The sequence below is a fragment of the Pangasianodon hypophthalmus genome, chromosome 23 (genome assembly GCF_027358585.1).
Source record: "Pangasianodon hypophthalmus isolate fPanHyp1 chromosome 23, fPanHyp1.pri, whole genome shotgun sequence".
Taxonomy (NCBI): domain Eukaryota; kingdom Metazoa; phylum Chordata; class Actinopteri; order Siluriformes; family Pangasiidae; genus Pangasianodon; species Pangasianodon hypophthalmus.
In genome coordinates, this window is record NC_069732.1 from 13,121,995 (window position 1) to 13,141,638 (window position 19,644).

The 19,644-nt window shown below is 37.5% G+C and overlaps 2 protein-coding genes across 2 annotated transcripts; both read left to right on the forward strand.

The window, feature by feature from the left end:
* The first annotated feature begins 144 nt into the window (after positions 1-144).
* On the forward strand, positions 145-6,953 carry lypla2 (lysophospholipase 2). The gene is made up of 10 exons (XM_026929962.3): positions 145-226; positions 2,216-2,307; positions 2,658-2,689; positions 3,406-3,471; positions 3,981-4,028; positions 4,140-4,210; positions 4,398-4,471; positions 4,642-4,743; positions 5,323-5,499; positions 6,213-6,953. Exons 2-10 carry the CDS (start codon positions 2,230-2,232, stop codon positions 6,261-6,263), a joined length of 699 nt encoding a protein of 232 aa, XP_026785763.1. The 5' UTR covers positions 145-226; positions 2,216-2,229; the 3' UTR covers positions 6,264-6,953.
* A 4,718-nt stretch (positions 6,954-11,671) lies between these two features.
* Positions 11,672-15,533, forward strand: gatad1 (GATA zinc finger domain containing 1). The gene is made up of 5 exons (XM_026929444.3): positions 11,672-12,048; positions 14,284-14,406; positions 14,503-14,562; positions 14,662-14,845; positions 14,949-15,533. The coding sequence occupies exons 1-5, from the start codon at positions 11,869-11,871 to the stop codon at positions 15,134-15,136; spliced, it is 735 nt and encodes a 244-aa protein (XP_026785245.1). The 5' UTR covers positions 11,672-11,868; the 3' UTR covers positions 15,137-15,533.
* The last annotated feature ends 4,111 nt before the right edge of the window (positions 15,534-19,644 follow it).

Consider the following 19,644-nt stretch of genomic DNA (forward strand, 5'->3'; position numbering starts at 1 on the left):
AAAAATGTTTAGGATATCTATAATTAGTTTGTATATAAATGTTTTTGTATTAGTTACAATGATTAAAAAAAGAAAAGAAAAAAAATTAGAAATTGTTAAAATGTTTCCTATAAAGGGGGAGAAGGGAGGGGGGGGGGGTGCGCTGGAGGTGACGTCACGGCGAGTATTCCCCGCCCATCTCCGGCACAAGCAGCGGAAGTTCCGTTGTGACCTGGGATAGCAAGCGGTGAGTGTATGAATTTACAGCACTGGGCCTTCGTTTGTATTTAGTCTTTTATTCCTTGTAAACAGGAAATGTTGTCGTCGTTTTAATAAGCAGTTCACGACGCAGTAGTGTGTCGCTAAGAGGCGACAGCTCGGCTCCTGGGGCAGCTAATGCAGTGTAGTGAGGAAGGGAGCGGGATTAGCCAGACAATACAGCCAGCTAGCTGCTTGTATGAAGCTGTATGGGCTCACTAGGACAATATGGAGCTGGCTGGTTAAGCAGGATTAAGCTGCTTATTTGCGGAAAGATAGCTAGCTACCTACCTGAGCGATGAAGCTGGTTAGCTGTAGAGATATAGCAGGTTAAAATGAGCCGGGTTGATGACTTCACCCCACCCCCGTTGTTTTCCATGTCCACCCTTCTTCCTCTTAGTTTGAATAGCAAATGAAGGAAGACTCAAGGCGCCACACACGGTCGCTCTTTATTTGCTGATCATTAAGAATGTCATATTGGTGATCAGTAGCCATATTGTGGCATGTGGTGCACAGTGCACTGACTATCTAGGTGGCCCAGAAGTCAATAATAATAATATATGCTCTAAAATGATACACTGTGCTGTTTGGGAGTGATCAGTAATTGTTCATGTGTGTTGTCCTGATTCTTGGTTTCTTTTGTTTTGTTGTACTGGTGAAGAGACTGGAATTGCTTTTCACTTTCGTTGATAAAACAGCCTTTCTGGAATAGTATGAAATTTATTACCACATCTGGGAAAGTCTGAAATGAGAGTTTAAAAAGAAAAAAAGTAATAAGGTTGTAAATCTTCACTAACACACCTTCTCTGATTTATATCACATTGAAAGATTTTGCTTTTCATCACAATAAAAACAATATTATAAGATCCAAATGATTCATATCACACACATCACAGCCTATTGCTTAGTGCTTTTGCTTTTCATGATAATGTTAATGACAATAATAAAAAAATAAAAAACTTGGAAAGGGCTAGCCAGTCACCTGATAAGAACTGCAACGACAGGTGTTTAGATAAGACCTCTGAAATCTGCTGAGAAGTTTTATACCACTATATAAAGTAACACTATCAGTGAATGTAAGTAAGGAAGTAAGCGATCTTCCCCATTTCATTTTCTGAGTATCTTTCATCTCATTATAAGATCCTCATGTGTAGCACCAGGGTTACATTTCCTCGATATAACCTTTTTACTTTAAGGTTATTTTTTAAACATATTTATATTGGGCAGCCTGCTGCTTTTGCTCATTTTTATTCTTCAAATGCATAATAGGCAGCTTGTCTTGTTGAATCTAATTCAAGTCAGCTGAAGTCTCGTGATGGCAGAGATGTGACCAAAGCAGCTCATAGACATGTTTGTACTGCTCTCAGAATTAAAAGCCGTTAACGTGGCATATAGTCTCCTTTGTGTGGCTTTTATGTGCCTGAAAAGGCTGGCGATAATCCCAGTTTAAGAAACTGTTTGCTTCTCAAAAAGATATTCAGATTACTTGAGACACAAAATGAAATGGCAATGATTCCACAGACATGTTTACTTCATACAGTAGTCACCTCTTAGCGGATATTTTAGCTCAGTTCTTCTTGGCTGCTAGTGTCTTTAGACAAAACAGGTAAGCTTTAATGGCTTAGGCAGTCAAAACAATCAGCTTATTTCCATGATGGATTTACATCCTGAAGACGTGCTTGTGCTTGTGTAACTGTACGTATAACTGGTCCATAAGCCTAATGATTCACGTCCAAGGTTTACACATTAACTGCTTTCTGCTTTACTTATTAGCACTTTGTTAAGTATTGTATTTCTCTTACCTGTTTAAATAGTTATGATGAACACTAATTACGGAAGCAGTTCTCTTCATGGACTCAGTTAATCAATTCCCAATCTGCTGAGTAAATGGAATGGAAATGTTTCTGCTTTCTAGCACCCTACATCATGTCAGAGCTTTATTAACTGGAATTTAACACTATCTGTTTTCTGGTGAAAGCACCCTTCCAGTGTATGTGTGGCAACAACATGTCTGTGCCGCTGCTCGCCGAGGCTGTGACCGTGTCTGGGACGGAGAAGGAGACCGCTGCGGTGAGAGACTGAAAGCAAAAATGTTTTTCTCGCATAGACTCATATGGTTCAGGAATACAGTATCTTTGTGATCTGACTTCAATCTGGAGTGAAATATTTTGGCTGATATGAGGAAAAGAACAACAAATTCTTAGTGATGCTACTTTTTTAAAAAAAACATTATTCAGGTTTCATTTGATACATTTTATGGTCTATTGGTTCATGTAGATTTATTCATTTGGTTTAACTGGCTTTAACTAAAGCAACTTTTTTGGACTCAGCATGGCAGTTCTAGGATTTGAACTCTTAGACCTGATAACCTGACAGAACTTTTCGCCATTACACATTTAACTCTTTTTTTTTCACTACAGGTGATCTTCCTTCATGGTCTGGGTGATACTGGGTAAGTTCTGATTTCTGCACCTGTACATAATGAATGCCCACATTGATGAGCAACTAAGCTATATATTATGTGCATTCATATAATGTTAAGGCAGGTGTATTGCTAATCCTGACAAACTTTTCATAATACATTTGTTTAAAATGCTTAATTTTTAATCAGTAAGAAATAATAATAATAATAATAATAATAATAATAGCCCTGGAATAGGTGAAGTAGTATAATACAGAGAGTTTTACCAGTAAAATTATTAAGTTAAGTTACCTTTCTAATAAACTCAGTGACTTGGACTGGAATGATTCTTGACTTATAATATGGTGCATTTCAGTTTTTAACAACAACATTTTGCAATTTTTATAGTAGTTAATTGTTGGTAGAAATTTATTATGTTTAAATAATAATAAAATAATAATAATTTAAATTTCCCATTGATCATGGTAATGTAATCCCTCACTGAAACATATATATAGCAATGTTGTTTTTTTTTAAAGGAACTACTTGTTTTGTTTAAAGAATTGAGTGAAAATTGTGAAAGATTTGCTATGATCATGAACATGAACATCATCATGCAAACTGTACACTGAAACCATTGCCCACTTTTTTACCTAACTCATTCCCTTACACTTAGTTTAATCATTAAACTATTGGTATTGTACATATCTTACATTTATGACCAGCTGTTTTCAAAAAAACATGTTTTCACTTGTTTTTTCGTTTAGGCATGGCTGGGCTGATGCCATGACATCCATTAGGCTGCCCTACATAAAGTACATCTGCCCACATGCGTAGGTATCTGAAATGGTCCAGCATTACTGGGCTTTGATTAATTGAATGTTAAAAAGTGAATAATTTATTTATTATTTGTAAATGTTTTTAATGTCATGGTGTGTTAGTTTTACAAAATCTGCTTAAGACTTAGTCTGAGAGTTTTTAAAAATAAAATCTATTGTGAATTAGCGTGTGAATGTGTGCATGTGCTACATGTCCCGCGATAAACTGGTATCACTTCCAGAGTGTATTCCTGGATCACAGCCAGTGTTTCCAGGAAGATGAATGAATGAAAATAAAATTAGTCATTTCAATTCTATTTAAAAAGGAATCAAAACATCTGACAAATTGATACTCTTCATAACACAAGGTGGATTGAATTTCTCAAAAAAAAAAAAAAAAAATCTTAATTTTGAATGACTGGAATTAAACTTTAATATTTGTAAATATGAGTGCACTTTGGTGGAGTATTTTAAATATTTCCTGTTATTTACAAATTCATTAAGTCATTTGTTTATTCCTATAGACCCAGAATCCCGGTTACACTCAATATGAAAATGACCATGCCCTCATGGTAAGACATTGCGTATTCTTAATAACAGTCAGGTTTGAATATTTCTATAGAATTCATTGTATAGAATAGCATATTTTGATTTGTGTGCAGTAACAGGATTTTTTTTTTCAGGTTTGACCTGATGGGTCTAACCCCAGAAGCTCCAGAGGATGAGGCCGGCATTAAGAGAGCAGCAGAAAACAGTAAGTAACAATAAGCTTTTCTTATTATTTAACAGCTCAGTAGATTAGCATTTGATGCCCCTTAAACACCACAGTTTCTGAGTTGAACAATGTTGGGAACATGTTCATAGAGTTACTGTAAAATTAGACAAGATTATTTGATGATACAATATTCTGACCAAGGACTTGTTTTTCCCTTCTTCTAAAGTCAAGGCCATTATTGACCACGAGGCAAAAAATGGTATACCTCCTAATCGTATCCTCCTTGGCGGATTCTCTCAGGTGAGACAAACCTGTCTGTCCCAGAACTTTGCTATAATGGGTATTGCTAGTCTGGACTTTTGCATCTGTTTTTTTTTTTTTTGTGTAAATATGCATCTAATCTCTACTAGTGTCTTATTTTATTAGGAATATGTGTCAAAGAGCCTTTTTGCTTCTTTATGTTTCACTAGGGTGGAGCTCTATCACTGTACACCGCTCTCACCTGTCAGCAGAAGCTAGCGGGTGTAGTCGCTCTAAGCTGTTGGTTACCACTTCATAAGACCTTTCCACAGGTGTGAGCTTAAAGAATGTGTTTGTGTGTGAGGAAAAAGTGTGCTTGTGATTAGTGTCAACATGTTTATTAATGTGTATTTTTCTAGTCATATATTCAGTTTCTTTGGATACAGACATAAACCATTGAAATCAAAATGTAAAATCTTTTTTGGTTCTCATGGAGAGCCATTCATGCATTTTAATCTTGTGTACTGTAGCTTGTCTAAACCCGTGAATCTGATCAGATTAAACATGAATAGTATCGCTGTGATTGACATGGGAGAGAGAGCATGGCCAAGTTTGCTATCTGGGACCACAGATGGCTGTGGTATTTTTTGTATTCAAACTCTTGATCTCCCGACGATGGGGTGAATACTTTTCTGTTGCGCCACTCGGGAGCCCAAATGGATCTGCTGTTTAACACGTTGATCAAATTTAATCACATCCTTATATAGATGCCCCATTTCAGCAGTTGATTGCATCTAAACACAAGTGTTTAAAGAGGAAAGCAAATCTGACTTCCCTAGTTGTTTAGATGTAGCCTTAATCTGGCCCATGTGAGCAGTCATGTGGATCAGTTTATGTTGTTGCTTCATTAGGCAGCGAGTGGCAGCGCGAACAAGGATATCCCCATTCTGCAGTGTCATGGTGAGATGGACCCAATGATTCCACCACAATTTGGGGCCATGACAGCCGAGAAGCTTAAGACCATTGTGTCCCCACAGAAAGTCACCTTCCGCACCTACCCAGGCCTCATGCACAGCTCCTGCCCTCAGGTCGGTCTTCTCATGTGATGTGCACTTTACTGTACTCTAGCAGATCTGCCACTTTAAAGAGCTTTATCAATTTTAAACACAGTTTGGAGTTATTTGATTCTCATGTGAGCTATTGTTTTATCATCTAGTTACTACATACTTACTACATATACATATACTGTATGTCCAACAGCACTCTTTATTCTCTGCACAGTGCACTATGATGGGATTTTTGCCTTTTGTAGTCATGTATGAAAACCCAGTGGAGAATATCCAGTGCACTCATAAAATCCCACAATATACTGGAAAAGGTTCATGTTCCAACAAAGTAACCCAGCAGGTTAAGAAAACATGTAATGCACTTTGCCATTTGTACACTTTGTAAGCTGTACCATTCTTTGTTGCCACAGTGGTACTTTTCAGAGAGCACCTTTTGTATCATTAGTATGTATCTTTTACCTAGAAAGGTGCATATAAGAATAATGGTACCACCCCAACAACAAGGCAATGTATAGTTTAATACCTTTCTTCTTTTGAGAATGTAGGGAGTAGTACGTAGAGTATTCACATCATTTCAAGTTAATATTTAGTGTGTTAATGTAACGAGTAGTAATGCAGAAAGTCTGTAACCCACTCAGGTGTGTCAAGTCACAGCAGTTTTGGAAGTATTTTGTAGTAATATGATGTATATGTTAATACTTCTGTTAATGCTCTCTGTCTGGGTTTGTGTGCAGGAGATGTCCGCCGTGAAGGAATTCATTGAGAAGCAGTTGCCCCGAATCTGACCTTACTGTGACCCTTAGTCAACGACCTCTCACCTCTGACCTGCCATTCTCCCACAGGAAACAGCCATAAGCATCCCCTATCACACACACATTCATTCACACATGCAGACAGAGGCATACACATCTCTCTGTACAAAATGTGAAGACGTTGTACCTACCTTGAGACCTACATTGGTGTCTCATGCCTTGCTTTGTAAATTCCTATACAATTGATGGACAGTAATTTGAGATTATGTGTCATTGTACATGATGTAATGTTCAGTGCACACAAATACATGGTCAACACATTTACTCAGTAGTACCCCACCATATTTGGGAGAATCGCTGCCTTTCATTATACATTCCCATCAACACTGAAATGTTAACCCATTTCTCTGCACATTTTTAGCCTCTCTCTCTCTCTCTCTCTCTCTCTCTTCCTCTCTCTCTCTCTCTCTCTCTCCCTCCCTCCCTCTCGCACGTGCTTTATGATGAGAGCATTGTTCTGCTACACTGTAACTGCTGCCGTCTGGAGTGACTCATGCCACACTGCACTGCATGCTGCTCTCAGTCCATGATGGCAGGGAAAGAGGAGGAGCGCCATGCTACCTCCTGGTGCTCTGGTTTACGCTGAATATTTTCTTTTGGGTTTGATACAATTGAAATGAAACCTAACGAAACTGCTGAAATAAACCAAATGAATGAACCATGTCAATTTTCAATCATGCTTTGTTTTTTAAAACTAATCTTTCATGTTGTATATAAGGAAACTCATTTGATTAGAAAGGCTGCTTGCAATTGTGCCATATTTACTAAGTCCTCAAGTTAAGAACATAAATATTTAGAATAGTCATAATACTTAAATGATTTTATAACCGAAAAATAAAAACTCAGTCATGGTGGGTTTTTGGAAAAGTGGGAGTTATATAGAAAAGCTTTACTGCATATTATTAGTGTGCATCACTCCAGGTGGCATCATTTCAGAACCCTGTGTAGAAAAGTCTTTTCCGGTCACTACATTTCTTCTTCTTGACCACCAGTTCAGTCAATGAAATAAAGCCACAATTGGGGATTTGTACAGCGAACGCAAACGCAAAACTTTATAACTTCTGATCTCTTGACGGTTGGTTCAGCTGTCATATGTGTGCATGACTAGGACAGCATTAATCTCATTTAATCTCTGATTGTGGCTTTTTGTGGTGGGGTGATGGGGAGGATCATTCATTTTGTTTTTATTGAAATAAATATTACATTACAACAGGTTAAAGGGTGAAAGGTCGGGGTTACATGGCTGAACAACAGCAAATGCAACATATATAGTTGTTTCTTTAAACAAATAACAAAAGGAACTTTACTAGGATCCATAAATTAGATACAGTGGAAAAAAGAAGGACATGGTTTACAAACTTGGTTCATCTCTATTTCATATTTGCTTGTTATGTACTGTTAAACATTTAAAGCAGTTTAAATGAAATATAACAACAGGTTGTTGTTTGAATGTTATTTCTCAGCTTTTCTTTACTTTTAGCTTGATGCTTTTCACTACATTATCTCAGTATTACTTAATTGTATGACCTTTTCTCCCAAGTCCTGTGTTTTTGGCTTCTGCTACCATGCTGGCCTATCTGCCTTTTGCACCCCTCCTCTTTTAGTAACTACTATTAGTAACTTAATTGGTTAGATTCAGTTGTGTGTATGGGGTCTCAAGGCTTGAATGTTGTGTCAGTTGGGATGTGGTGAGCCCAGACTGTGCTTGCTGAGCAGAAACTGTTGAAAATGTGGGTAAAACAGTGAACTTATCAAAGGGTGTTTTCTTCCTGAGTTGTATTGTATCATTAGTTGATGTTTTATCATTTGTGCTAATTTTCAAAATTATGTTGTACTGTCATCTGTGTCTTTATTTGATTGAATGTGCTGAGGGACAGTTAGTTCTTTAATATTTTCCCTAGACACTTGTATGTGGAATAAATAATGCAAACTGCAGCAATACAATAGTCCTGAAGTTTTTTTTTTGTTTTTTTTGTGTGTGTGTGTGTAATACATTCCACATCCAGTGAACTTAAACAGACTGGGAATGTACTGTGTATTTACAGCTAAACACAGACACAATAACTTAATCCTACTGAAATTCTTATATTGTATAAATGATTTAATAGGTGTTGAGGGAATTGTTCTTCTGCTTAATCCATGTGTTTATTTTCTTACAGAAATCAGATATTTACAGGGAAATGAAGGTGCGAACTAAAATTAGGCTACCACCAAGAGAGACATTAAGGTGAAACGTGTATGTGGGTCTTTAATCTGTAGATTGCAATTTAGGATGCAAGTTTTTTCTTGTACTGTCCCATAGATGTAGCATGTTATGATATATCAGAGCACTTAGCACTTACCTTGTCTATGGGATCTCTTAAGTGCTGAAATTATTCATGATTGCAACACTCTCAGTGGCACATTGTGCATTCATGAGATAATTGCACTGATTCTTTGAAGCTATAAATAGAAATATCTTAAGTGCATGTCTGGACAGTCATTAAAAAACATGCTTTGCAGTGTGGAAAAGGAAAACTAGTGAACAAGAAATTAAAGGAATATGTAACTTAGTGTCTTAGGTGTTGGGCCACCACAAGCCACTAAAACAGCTTCAATGTACCTTGGTTAGAGTCTCTAGAACTGTACTGGAGGGATGAACGTCATTCTTCCAAAAGAATCAAGTTTTGATGATGGCTGTGGAGAGCACTGCCTAAAGAGCATTGGTGTTCAATCAGTTCAATTAGTTACAAACTGAGTTTTTACACTTGCACATGGTTGACATGCTTGTTAAATTTGCTATATGTATATGGTCATATACTATATAGGTCCTATGTAGAGTTTTAAACTGCATTTCTCTAAACTTATGGCAAATTATTTGTGGGATGTTTTTCCCCCATGTCCTCTCAAGAGAAGATAATGTCTGTTCTCCTCTGTTCATATAGCACTGAATAGAATGTAGATTCTTAGGAAGAATAGTCCTTAATAGTCCCAATAGGTCCTTATTTGGGATATTATATTGTAATAAAAACTTGTCAAATGTACACCCAGTTGACTCTGTCAAAGGCCTTCTCACCATCCACTGACACGAGCAGGCCTGGTACAGAAATCATTTTTTGAGGATTACAGAGAATCACATTAGTTTTTGCTCCTGGTAGGCACTATATACAATATATGGCCATATATAGGCTAAGGACCTGACTCTCACACTCATGTCCTTGTTGAACATCCCATTCCAGATGTAGTCCCCCTTTACTGTTATAATAAGCTCCACTCTTCTGGGAAGGCTTTCCACTAGATTTTGGAGCGTGGCTGTGGGGATTTGTGATCTTTCAGCCTCAAGAGCATTAGTGAGATCAGGCTCTGATGTTGGATGAGAAGTCCTGGGGTGCAGTTGCTGCTCCAGTTCATCCCAAAGGTGTTAAGTGAGGTTGAGGTCAGGGTTCTGAGCAGGTCGCTCGAGTTCTTCCACATCAACATTGGCAAACCATGTCTTCATGGACCTCGCTTTGTGCGCAAGTTTGGGCCTCTTCACTCCAGTGAAGGGAAATTGTAATGCTACATCACACAAAGACATCCTATACCATTGGGTGCAGTGTTGCAGTAAAAGTTTGGGGAAGAACCACATATGGGTGTGATGGTCACACAACTTTGGCCATATAGTGTACTATGTTAAAACATTTTGAGGGGGATTAATACAGCAGTTAAAATCACCCCTAAATCTCCCCGTTATAGACAAAACTACCTGTTATGTTTCCAAATACCAGTGCAAAAATGTTTCATCCTGTTCATTAGGAGCATATATACATCCTATTACTATCTCCACTCCATACACCCTCTTCATCAGTGTATTGTATTAGCTGCATAAATGGAGGATTTGTATGAGGTAAGATACTAACCCCATGAATAGGATGAAAAATACACCTGGCCTCAACTGCTTTTTAAATATTCACTTGATAGAAAACTGGGCATAGACGTGCAGGTTTAGCCATTGTAAAGTACCCATGGAGCACCTTAGGGTCAAGGCCAACAGTGATTTCATCAACAAGCAAAAAAGAAGAAAAAATATACATGGTTCATGCTCAAATATTATTGTGGCATGGAGTGTGTGGATTGCTTAGTCTTATCCACCACAAATGCAGACTTGGAAGTGTTACACTACCATGTGGACTTTGGTAATGCTGCTCCTCAGGAGAGTGAAAGTGACTCTAGCTCAGAGTGGTCTAATGAGACAGGTTTATAATGTGACTGAACACTACATAACCAGTCAGCGATTGCAATAATGCACTAAGAAACAATGAGGACAATGCTATCAAGAGCTGAGTAAAAATAAATAAAAAAATTATTTTCTTTTAATTTCATTTACCACATTTTAGCGTACAATATGGGATGATTTATTTTATTTTATTTTTTCTAAGTGATAAGTAAGATAACTCTAGATAAAACTAGCTACAGAGACATAAAAATTTTAGGGATTAAAAAAAAGGCCCATGCAAATCATCAAGGCAGCATTATGTGCTGTAGAGTAAAGTACTCAGAGGCTTTGGATGAAAAGAAAAGATCCAAAGCCAGCTTCAGATGCTGCAGTAGACTAAGCAAATGCAAAGTGGATTGGATCCGGGACACTAGAATTGACTTTTGATGTACACCAATTCTCGAGTGTTGCATTCATAGAAGAAAGGGTTCCTCAGTAGCTCTTAGAATGGTTACTGGTTGTACTTCTACAAAGATGTTCTACTTGTGTGGCGTGTGCAGTATTTTTGTACGCACTTCCAGCATTTGAAGTTTTCCATATGAATTCACATATTTAACAAAAAGTGTATAATTTCCTGTTCTTCAGTAGCAGGACTGTGCAGATACCTACTATAGATCATGATTTTAAACGCTAACTCAACTGTATGAAATATTGATATCCAGACAGAGCATAAAAATGAAATGAGCACAGCGTTTCTTTTGTAGTCAGTAGTAAATTCACATAAGATGCTATAACAGTATGAAGCTGAATATGAAATGAGTTGACAAGGGCTTTAGATCTTGCACGTGCATACATATACTTTCAAGTATAATATTTAATATTGCTTTCTACTTCTGTTCCATTATATATTATTATTTCTCTTAGCACATTATTATACACCTGTCACATATTCTCAGTATATAATACTGATAATAAAACTGTTTCTGATTGTGACATATTTATCTTGTAAATTTTACACTATTTACACTATTCGTATTAGTGAGATAGACAGTGCTCTATTTATCTTTAAGCGGTAGGGGGTTTTGATTGAAGTATTTACACAATATTTTACAATGAGTTCATTGTTGTTAAATGGAACAGATGTCTTTTATTTTGGAGCCTCTGCTGCATGACCCGGAAGTGGTAACCCGGAAGAACGATTTTTTTTTTTTTTTTTTTTTTGCATTGTGTAGCTAATGCAGGGTAGTGTTTGTTTTTAATGTTTCTGCTAAAATATTTCGAAAAACTATGAATAGGTTGACTGTAGGTTTCGGAAACACAAACGTGCGTAAACAGAAAAGAGCGAAGTAGCAGAGATTATAATACTTCTGAGTTTTTTTTTTTTCTGTTTTGTGTAATGAAACGATGCCGCTGGGTTTAAAGCCATGTTGTGCTGTCTGCAAGACGAATTCGTCGTCGATGTGGAAAAAGGGAAACCAGGGAGAAATCCTGTGTAACAACTGTACAGCTAAAAGCAGCATCACAGGAGCAGCAGGACTGGCGCTGTCCTCCAGCACGCAGCAGAGCAACGGCGGCGGCAAGCAGGTTTCCACACAGCTGTGTTTAACGCTCTTTCCACACACACCAGCTTCTTTATAACTCACACCTGCCGCTCACTTCGCCTACTTACTACTTACATTGTGCACTAAAAGTATGTAGACTTTTTCTGAAGAAGTGTGTTGTAGCAAAAGAGTCTGCAAGTACTGGAGCTGTGACGTCCTATACACTATTCACTTACACTATGCACTGTGTACTCTACCGTCTTTCCTTCTTTCTTTATAAATTGAGAACATAAGTAACACAAATACAATAAAGTAAAATAATAATAATAATTAAAAAAAAAACCAGGGGCGCAGGAAATTTTACATTACAAAACCAAAATCCTCCAATAGAAAATACAAATATTTTGCTTTGGGATTTTTCATTCCTCTCAATGTCTCCAAATGTATTGAAAATTCCTCTTTAAAAACAAGTTTCCAGGAAGGAGCTTTGAAAAATGTACAAATTTAGTGTGTTGTACTTTACTGTCTAGTGCAGGAATTTTAGAAATTTAATATCGTCTCAAATGCAACACTAACGGTTTTTTACTAACCGGAAGTATAAGCCGTTTCCCAGTCGATGGAAAATGACGTCAAACGTACGTAATGCGACGCAGCTAGCTTTAGCAGCATAGCCAGGCAACGAAAATGAATTTCTTCATTTTACTGTTTATGTCGGTGTTACCTTTTATCCTTTTATGCCCAACATGATCTTTTTTTTTTTTTTGATTTTGAGCAAATTAGAGCCAGCGTCAGCGCCTGGTAGCCCCGCCCCCTTCCTCTACGTAAGCAAAGCTGCGACCGTTGACTGCATGAAGTGTCCAACATTCTACACTTAATTTATTTGGTTGAATTATGTATAATATAATATAATATATTTGGAAGCATTGAGAGGGATGAAAATTCCCAAAGCAAAATATTTGTATTCTCTATTGGAATACTCTCTCCTGCGCCGCCCCCTTTTTTTTTTTAATTTTTATATTTTATTTTATATATATTTTTTATTTTATTTTAGTTACTTACGTTCTCAATTAAAAAAATTGAAGTGCACGGCCTGTTGGAATTTTCAGTATTTTCACTATTTATACTACAAACTGGTGTAGAATAGGGCATAAGTTTGCGATTTGGGACGCACCTTGGGCCAAACTAACACGTCATATAACGGAAGAGAACGTTGTTGCCTAGTTACGCACACTGTCACTGTAAACAAACTCCTCTTAGCGTTTCAGCGTTTCTTCATTCATTATTCCTTATATGTATTTATACTATATAATTTAATTTACCATTCCCTTCATTTACTTGTCCACATTTCATTTATACCTCTCTAAAATGCGTCCTTGAATTCAGGAAAAAAAAAAACTCTTCCTCCCTCGCGCAAGGACTTGTTAGCTGAAAAAGTATCCACAGATCCACACTTCGAAAATCTACCGGAAATAGTAGACCATCCGGGTACTTGTGGGACACTCGTTTCAACATACTACGATTTGGGACACACCAATTCTAATCATGGATCCTATTCAGGACGGATAGTAGGCGAATTGAGACGCAGCAACAGTAGGTGTAACACTGAATTATGGGTAATGCCATTCAAAATGGTTGAAAAACAGAACAGCCATAAGCTGGAAAGAAGAAAGCAATGAGTAGAAGGAAATTTTGTTGGAGAACCATTGTGTTACTTCATGCTATGGCTTACTTGTGACTCCCATATAAGTGATTGTCATAGATAAAATGCATACCTACATTACACATAATGCAGCAGTAGTACACAGAAAGCATTGCTGACATTATCACCACTACTGCTTAACTACTTAAGCTCAATAACATTGTTGTTAGTGCCACAGTATCTCTCAGTTCATCAGACACTTCGCAACCCCACTGGCAGCCATTAGACTATTTTAACACTTGTTTTTTATCTGTAAGGTGACAAGAAAACTGTCACACAAGTCTTCACCCATAAACCAGAACATGAAGCAGACTGAGATAATGTTGTTTCCCCAAGACACAAATCAATTAGATCAAAAAATGAACCACAAATGAACTGTACTGATCTCTAAAGGTCACCTGAGTTTAGTTCACTTACAGGCCCTTTTATATTCTCACTCATTACTTTGCTGAAATGGACCGAGTGTGAAAACACCTGAAAATAAAGTTTTCATAATGTTAGTTAAACTGCATATTTTAATTTCAGTGAACCTAAAAGATCTATTTTTACATTTCTGTGTGTATTCTGGCATCTAAACAGTCTAAACAGGAAATCCACCGGCGGTCAGCTCGATTAAGAAGCACCAAGTACAAGGCGCCTGCGTCTGAGAAGAAAGTTTCATCAAAAGGAAAAGGAAGACGCCATATTTTTAAACTAAAAAATGTAAGCGCTCCTCAAGGTGAAATATTTAGATATTTTTTACATTTCTGCCAAGTCTGTCAAATTTAGAGAAAGACAATTATTCTTTTTGCTCCGCAGCCTATTAAAGCTCCTGAGTCCGTGTCCACCATAATCACATCCGAGTCGATCTTCTACAAGGTAGATAAACCATCCACTACTCATCCACTTTTCTATTGGCATTTAAAACAGATCCATTTTTCCAGGTCTCTAACTTAATGACTCTTTCTCTTCCATCAGGGTGTTTACTATCAGATAGGGGATGTGATAAAGGTAATAGACGAAGAGGATGGTAAACCTTATTTTGCACAGATCCGTGGCTTTGTTCAGGACCAGTACTGTGAGAAAAGTGCTGCATTAACGTGGCTGATCCCTACACAGTCCAGTCCAAGAGACCACTTTGATCCAGGCACTTACATAGTTGGTGAGTTCAAAATTATACAGTATTCAGGAATATACAGTATTCTTGTTCAGAGACACACTGGCAATAAATAGGAAGATTAAACAAAAATGTTTTAATTATACAGGTCCAGAAGAGGATTTGCCCAGAAAAATGGAATACCTTGAATTTGTTTGCCATGCACCGTCAGAATATTTCAAGTCAAGGAGCTCCCCATTTCCAACAATACCTATTCGCCCAGAGAAAGGCTACATTTGGACCCATATTGGACCTACGCCCACTGTGGCAGTCAAAGAAACTGTTGGTTGTAATTAAATGTAACTTTATACACTGAAATCAATATTCAAATATTGATTAAGGGAGCATTTTAATCCTTATTATGTCAAAGGCAAAATGTTCTTTCTTCTGATGTTCCTCTCAGTATAATGGTAGCCTAGTGTGGCTATCACGTGACTGTTTCATGGTTAAGTTGTTACCAGTTTGGGTAACAAGTGAAAACTAGCACACATTTTCTCAGACACATTTTGGAAAGACTAACGCCGCATTGTAATGTACAATGGAAAGAGAACAAGGCTAGTCCTCTAGAAGACCTCATCCCTGCCCATATTGTTGTAAAATTCTAAATAGTTGGACAGACCTCTGTGCTGGATGTTCAAGCAGAAAGTAATAATTGTAAATAAAGTATTTGTCATTTGTTAAACAGAAAAATGAATGAATGAATTCCGATGGTCCATTTTGTTGCCTTTATGAGAGATCGGAGAGATTGCCAAACTAAATCTCTTGACATTAAACAGTGTGGTGGCAGTGTTATGTCAGAGGTATTCATTTTTATTAGGCTGTTCTTCTGTGCTGGCTCTTAGACCAGACTACATCCTTCTGTTCTCTTGTTGAAATTGCTGTCTCTGTCGACTCTCAACTGACTGTTATGGGGTTATTCTCAATTCACTAGGTAGTAGCCTATAGCATAAATCAAGTGTGATAACCTCTCAACTTTCTTGAATGTTGTTTGAGGCTATGTTGTTATTACTGTCGTCCTGCCCCACCAAAATATATGGTCAAAACCTCTCCTGATCCAAACAGCAAGGCATTTTAATAGTCCAATTTAGTAATAACAAAAGCATGAAGTAGTTTTTCTGCAACATTTATTAGAGTAACAATGTTTCTAAGGTGAAAATAGTTGTCATCACACCAGCATCTTTTACTCCTATATATGATGTACCTGAAAGGCCATCCAGAGTTACTACATAATCAGAAAGCTTACTTCTAACTGCCTGTGGCCCTAGTGAAAGTACTTGTTGCATCGGAATTCAGTAGGAGGCAGTTACTTAGTATCTGGTGTGTAACATCATTTAGACAGTCAATAGCCGTAGGTCATAAAACTGGACATGGCAGAAATCATTTATGATAATTTTCCCGCATGATAACACAGGTGTGTTTAAAAAGGTGTGCTGAAATAATATTAATCCTTATAAGATAACATACCGTCATGAAGGTGCCAAGAAAGATGTTGACCAAGTCAGGAATGGACTGATGGATTACTTTGAACAGCACAGAAAATCCATGTATAAATGCAAACCCTCTGAGACTACAAATCACCCATAAAACACTGGTAAAAAACAATAGGATGAAAATAATTTGATTACATAGTAAATCATAATTTATAATGTAATAATATTCTGTATATATTGCCATTGCCAAAAGTATGTGGACACCTGACCAGTCACTCCTGTATTTGTCCTGTTCCAAGAAGTTGTCCCCCTGTGCTGTTATTATAACCTCCACTCTTCTGAGAAGGCTTTATGCTATATTTTGAAGCATGGCTGTGGGGATTTTTGCCCATTCATCCACTAGAGCATTAGTGATGTCAGGCGCTGATGTCAGGTGAGGAGGCCTGGGGTGCAGTCTGCTTTCCAACTCATCCCAAAGGTGTTCAGTGGGATTGATGTCAGGGTTCTATGCAGGAAACTCAAGCTCATCCACACTAACCTTGGCAATCCATGTCTTCACACTTTCACACTTTCATGCTGCAAATCTCCCATCCCAAAGGTGTTCTATTGGATTCAGATCTGGTGACTGGGAAGGCCACTGAAGAACACTCAACTCATTGTCATGTTCATGAAACGTTCAGTTTGAGACGACTTTTGCTTTGTAACATGGTGAATTATCATGCTGGAAGTAGCCATTAGAAGATGGGTAAATTGTGGCTATGAAAGGATGCACCTGGTCAGCAACAATACTCAAATAGGCTGTGGCATTCAAGCAAGTAATGGTTGATTGGTATTAACAAGCCCAAAGTGTGCCAAAAAACATTCCCCACACCATTACACCACCTCCACCAGCCTGGACTGTTGACACATGGCAGGTTGGGTCCATGGATTCATGCTGTTGGCACCAAATTCTGACCCTACCATCTGTGTGCCTCAGCAGAAATTCGATTCTTCAGACCAGGCTACATTTTTCAGTCTTCAACTGTCCAGTTTTGGTGAGTCTGTGCCCACTACAGCCTCAGCCTTCTGTTCTTGGCTGACAAAATTGGAACCCGACATGGTCTTCTGCTGTTGTAGCCCATCTGCCTCGAGGTTTGACATGTTGTACATTCTGAGATGCTTTTCTGCTCATCACATTTGTACAGAGTAGTTATCTGAGTTACTGTAGCCTTTCTGTCAGCTCAAACCAGTCTGGCCATTCTCCGTTGATCTCTCTCATCAAGAAAGTGTTTGCGTCCACAGAACTGCCACTCACTGTATATTTTTTCTTTATAGCACCATTCTGAGTAAATTCTGGAGACTGTTGTGCATGAAAATCCCAGGAGATCAGGAGCTATAGAAATACTCAAACCAGCCCATCTGGCACCAACAATCATGCCATGGTCAGGAATCACAGAGATCACATTTTGTCCCCGTTTGGCCTGATACAGCTGCTGGCCTGTACCTGCATGGTTTTATACATTGTACTGCTGCCACACAATTGGCTGATTAGATAATTGCATGAAAAAATAGGTGTACAGGTGTTCCTAATAAAGTGCTCAGTAAGAGTACATTTTAGTTCGATATCAACATATCAAATTGTTATAATTTTTTTTTTTAACCAGAAATTTTTTTAAATGCACAAAACACTGTCATCAGCAGCTCACTAGAGGGTGTAGTATCACACTCAGCATCCTAACTTACTGCTGATTCAGGATGTTTCTATTTGGGGCATTCATAAAATCTGTATACTTTATGTTGTTTCAAGCCCAAGAAATACCCAAATTTACCTGTCGCAAAGAGAAACGGTTTCTGTAGTTCATTTGTCTCATTTTGTATTTGTTTTTTTCACCTGTTACTCTCTCTGCTCATCATAGTAAAAGCGTTAGTGCAGAGTCATCAAAAATGATGGCTCACAAAATCGTACTTTTCTTCATGTATGTTGACTTCACCTGTTCCTCGTCCCTTCATATCACACACTTATTGCTGTCTAAATCCTGAGTGCCATAAAATGATCCTGATGGTTAGTAAATAAAACCTAATATAAACAGGTAAATTAGCATTTAACATTGTTGCATTACATAGTGAGTTCCACCTAAACATTTTTTTTAATCTGGAGGCAGTTTAATATTATTTTGATTGCAAAATATTGCAATAAACACAACTGCAGGCAAATATTAACTAAAATAGGGTGCATTCAGATACACTGGAACAATTTCCATATTGTCTAAGCTTTCTTGTCATTAATAAACAAACCCCATGAAAACACATGATACAGTTCTGAAGTCCCCAAGAAGCTGTCTACAGTCAACACATTTGCTCATCTGCCTGATGCTTTTATACAGTGTAACTTACAACTCAGGCAAGATACAATTGAGCAGGTGAAGGTTAAAGGTTTTGCTCCAGGACCCATGGGATTTGAATTAACAACCTTCTTATGTGGAGCTCAACTATTTAACCACTAAGCCACAACTTACCTCAGCTGTAGTGCACTGATTCAACCACGTGCATTACCCCGAATTTTAATGTTTTACTAGCATATAATCTTAACCTCAAAGATTTTTTTTTGTTCATCTAAAATAATCACTAATATAATGGGGAAAAAAAAATTATCCACTAATTTTCAGATATTGATGCAAAGAATAATCATCATCACTCTTGCCTAAAACACTGGATATCCCACTATGCACTGCATTTTACTGTAAACCAATGCACTGCCCTAATTAACCAATTGTTTACATTATAATTGGGTAAAACATTTAAACAGTATTTTGCTGTAAAATAAATACTGTAAATTTATACCATTTATTTATAGTGACAGTGTCATGGATTCAGAACAGATGAGACACATCTATTTGGAGTTTGATACAGGGAGAATAAATGCATACTTCTCTGTTCATTTGCTTTAAACATTCTGTTTTCTTCATGGATTTTTTATTTTTTTTTTAAACAAACCATGTCATAAGTGTGCTAATCAGACCAGACCAGACATGTTAAATCTCTGTGAAAACTCTCCCCTTTCTAACCTCAGGTCGGATGAGCTGCCTTCAGCTAAATAATTTACATAAATGCATATGATTGGATAAACCACAACAGAAGCTGATCTAGCTCATGTTTAGAAAACTAGAGTTAGAGTAGATATACTGGCAGATTTTTGTAAAAAATAAGATTAGCCTCTACTACAGTATTTTCACCAAGTACTCGGATCAGCTGATCAGCTGAAATGCTGCATCCAGACTGCCTTGTTTTGGGTCATGCAAGTTTTAGATGCATGTTCGTTTAGGTAATCAGCTTTTTTTTTATTACTATCTGTCTAGTTCGACCAGATTACATATACACTACATGACCAAAAGTATG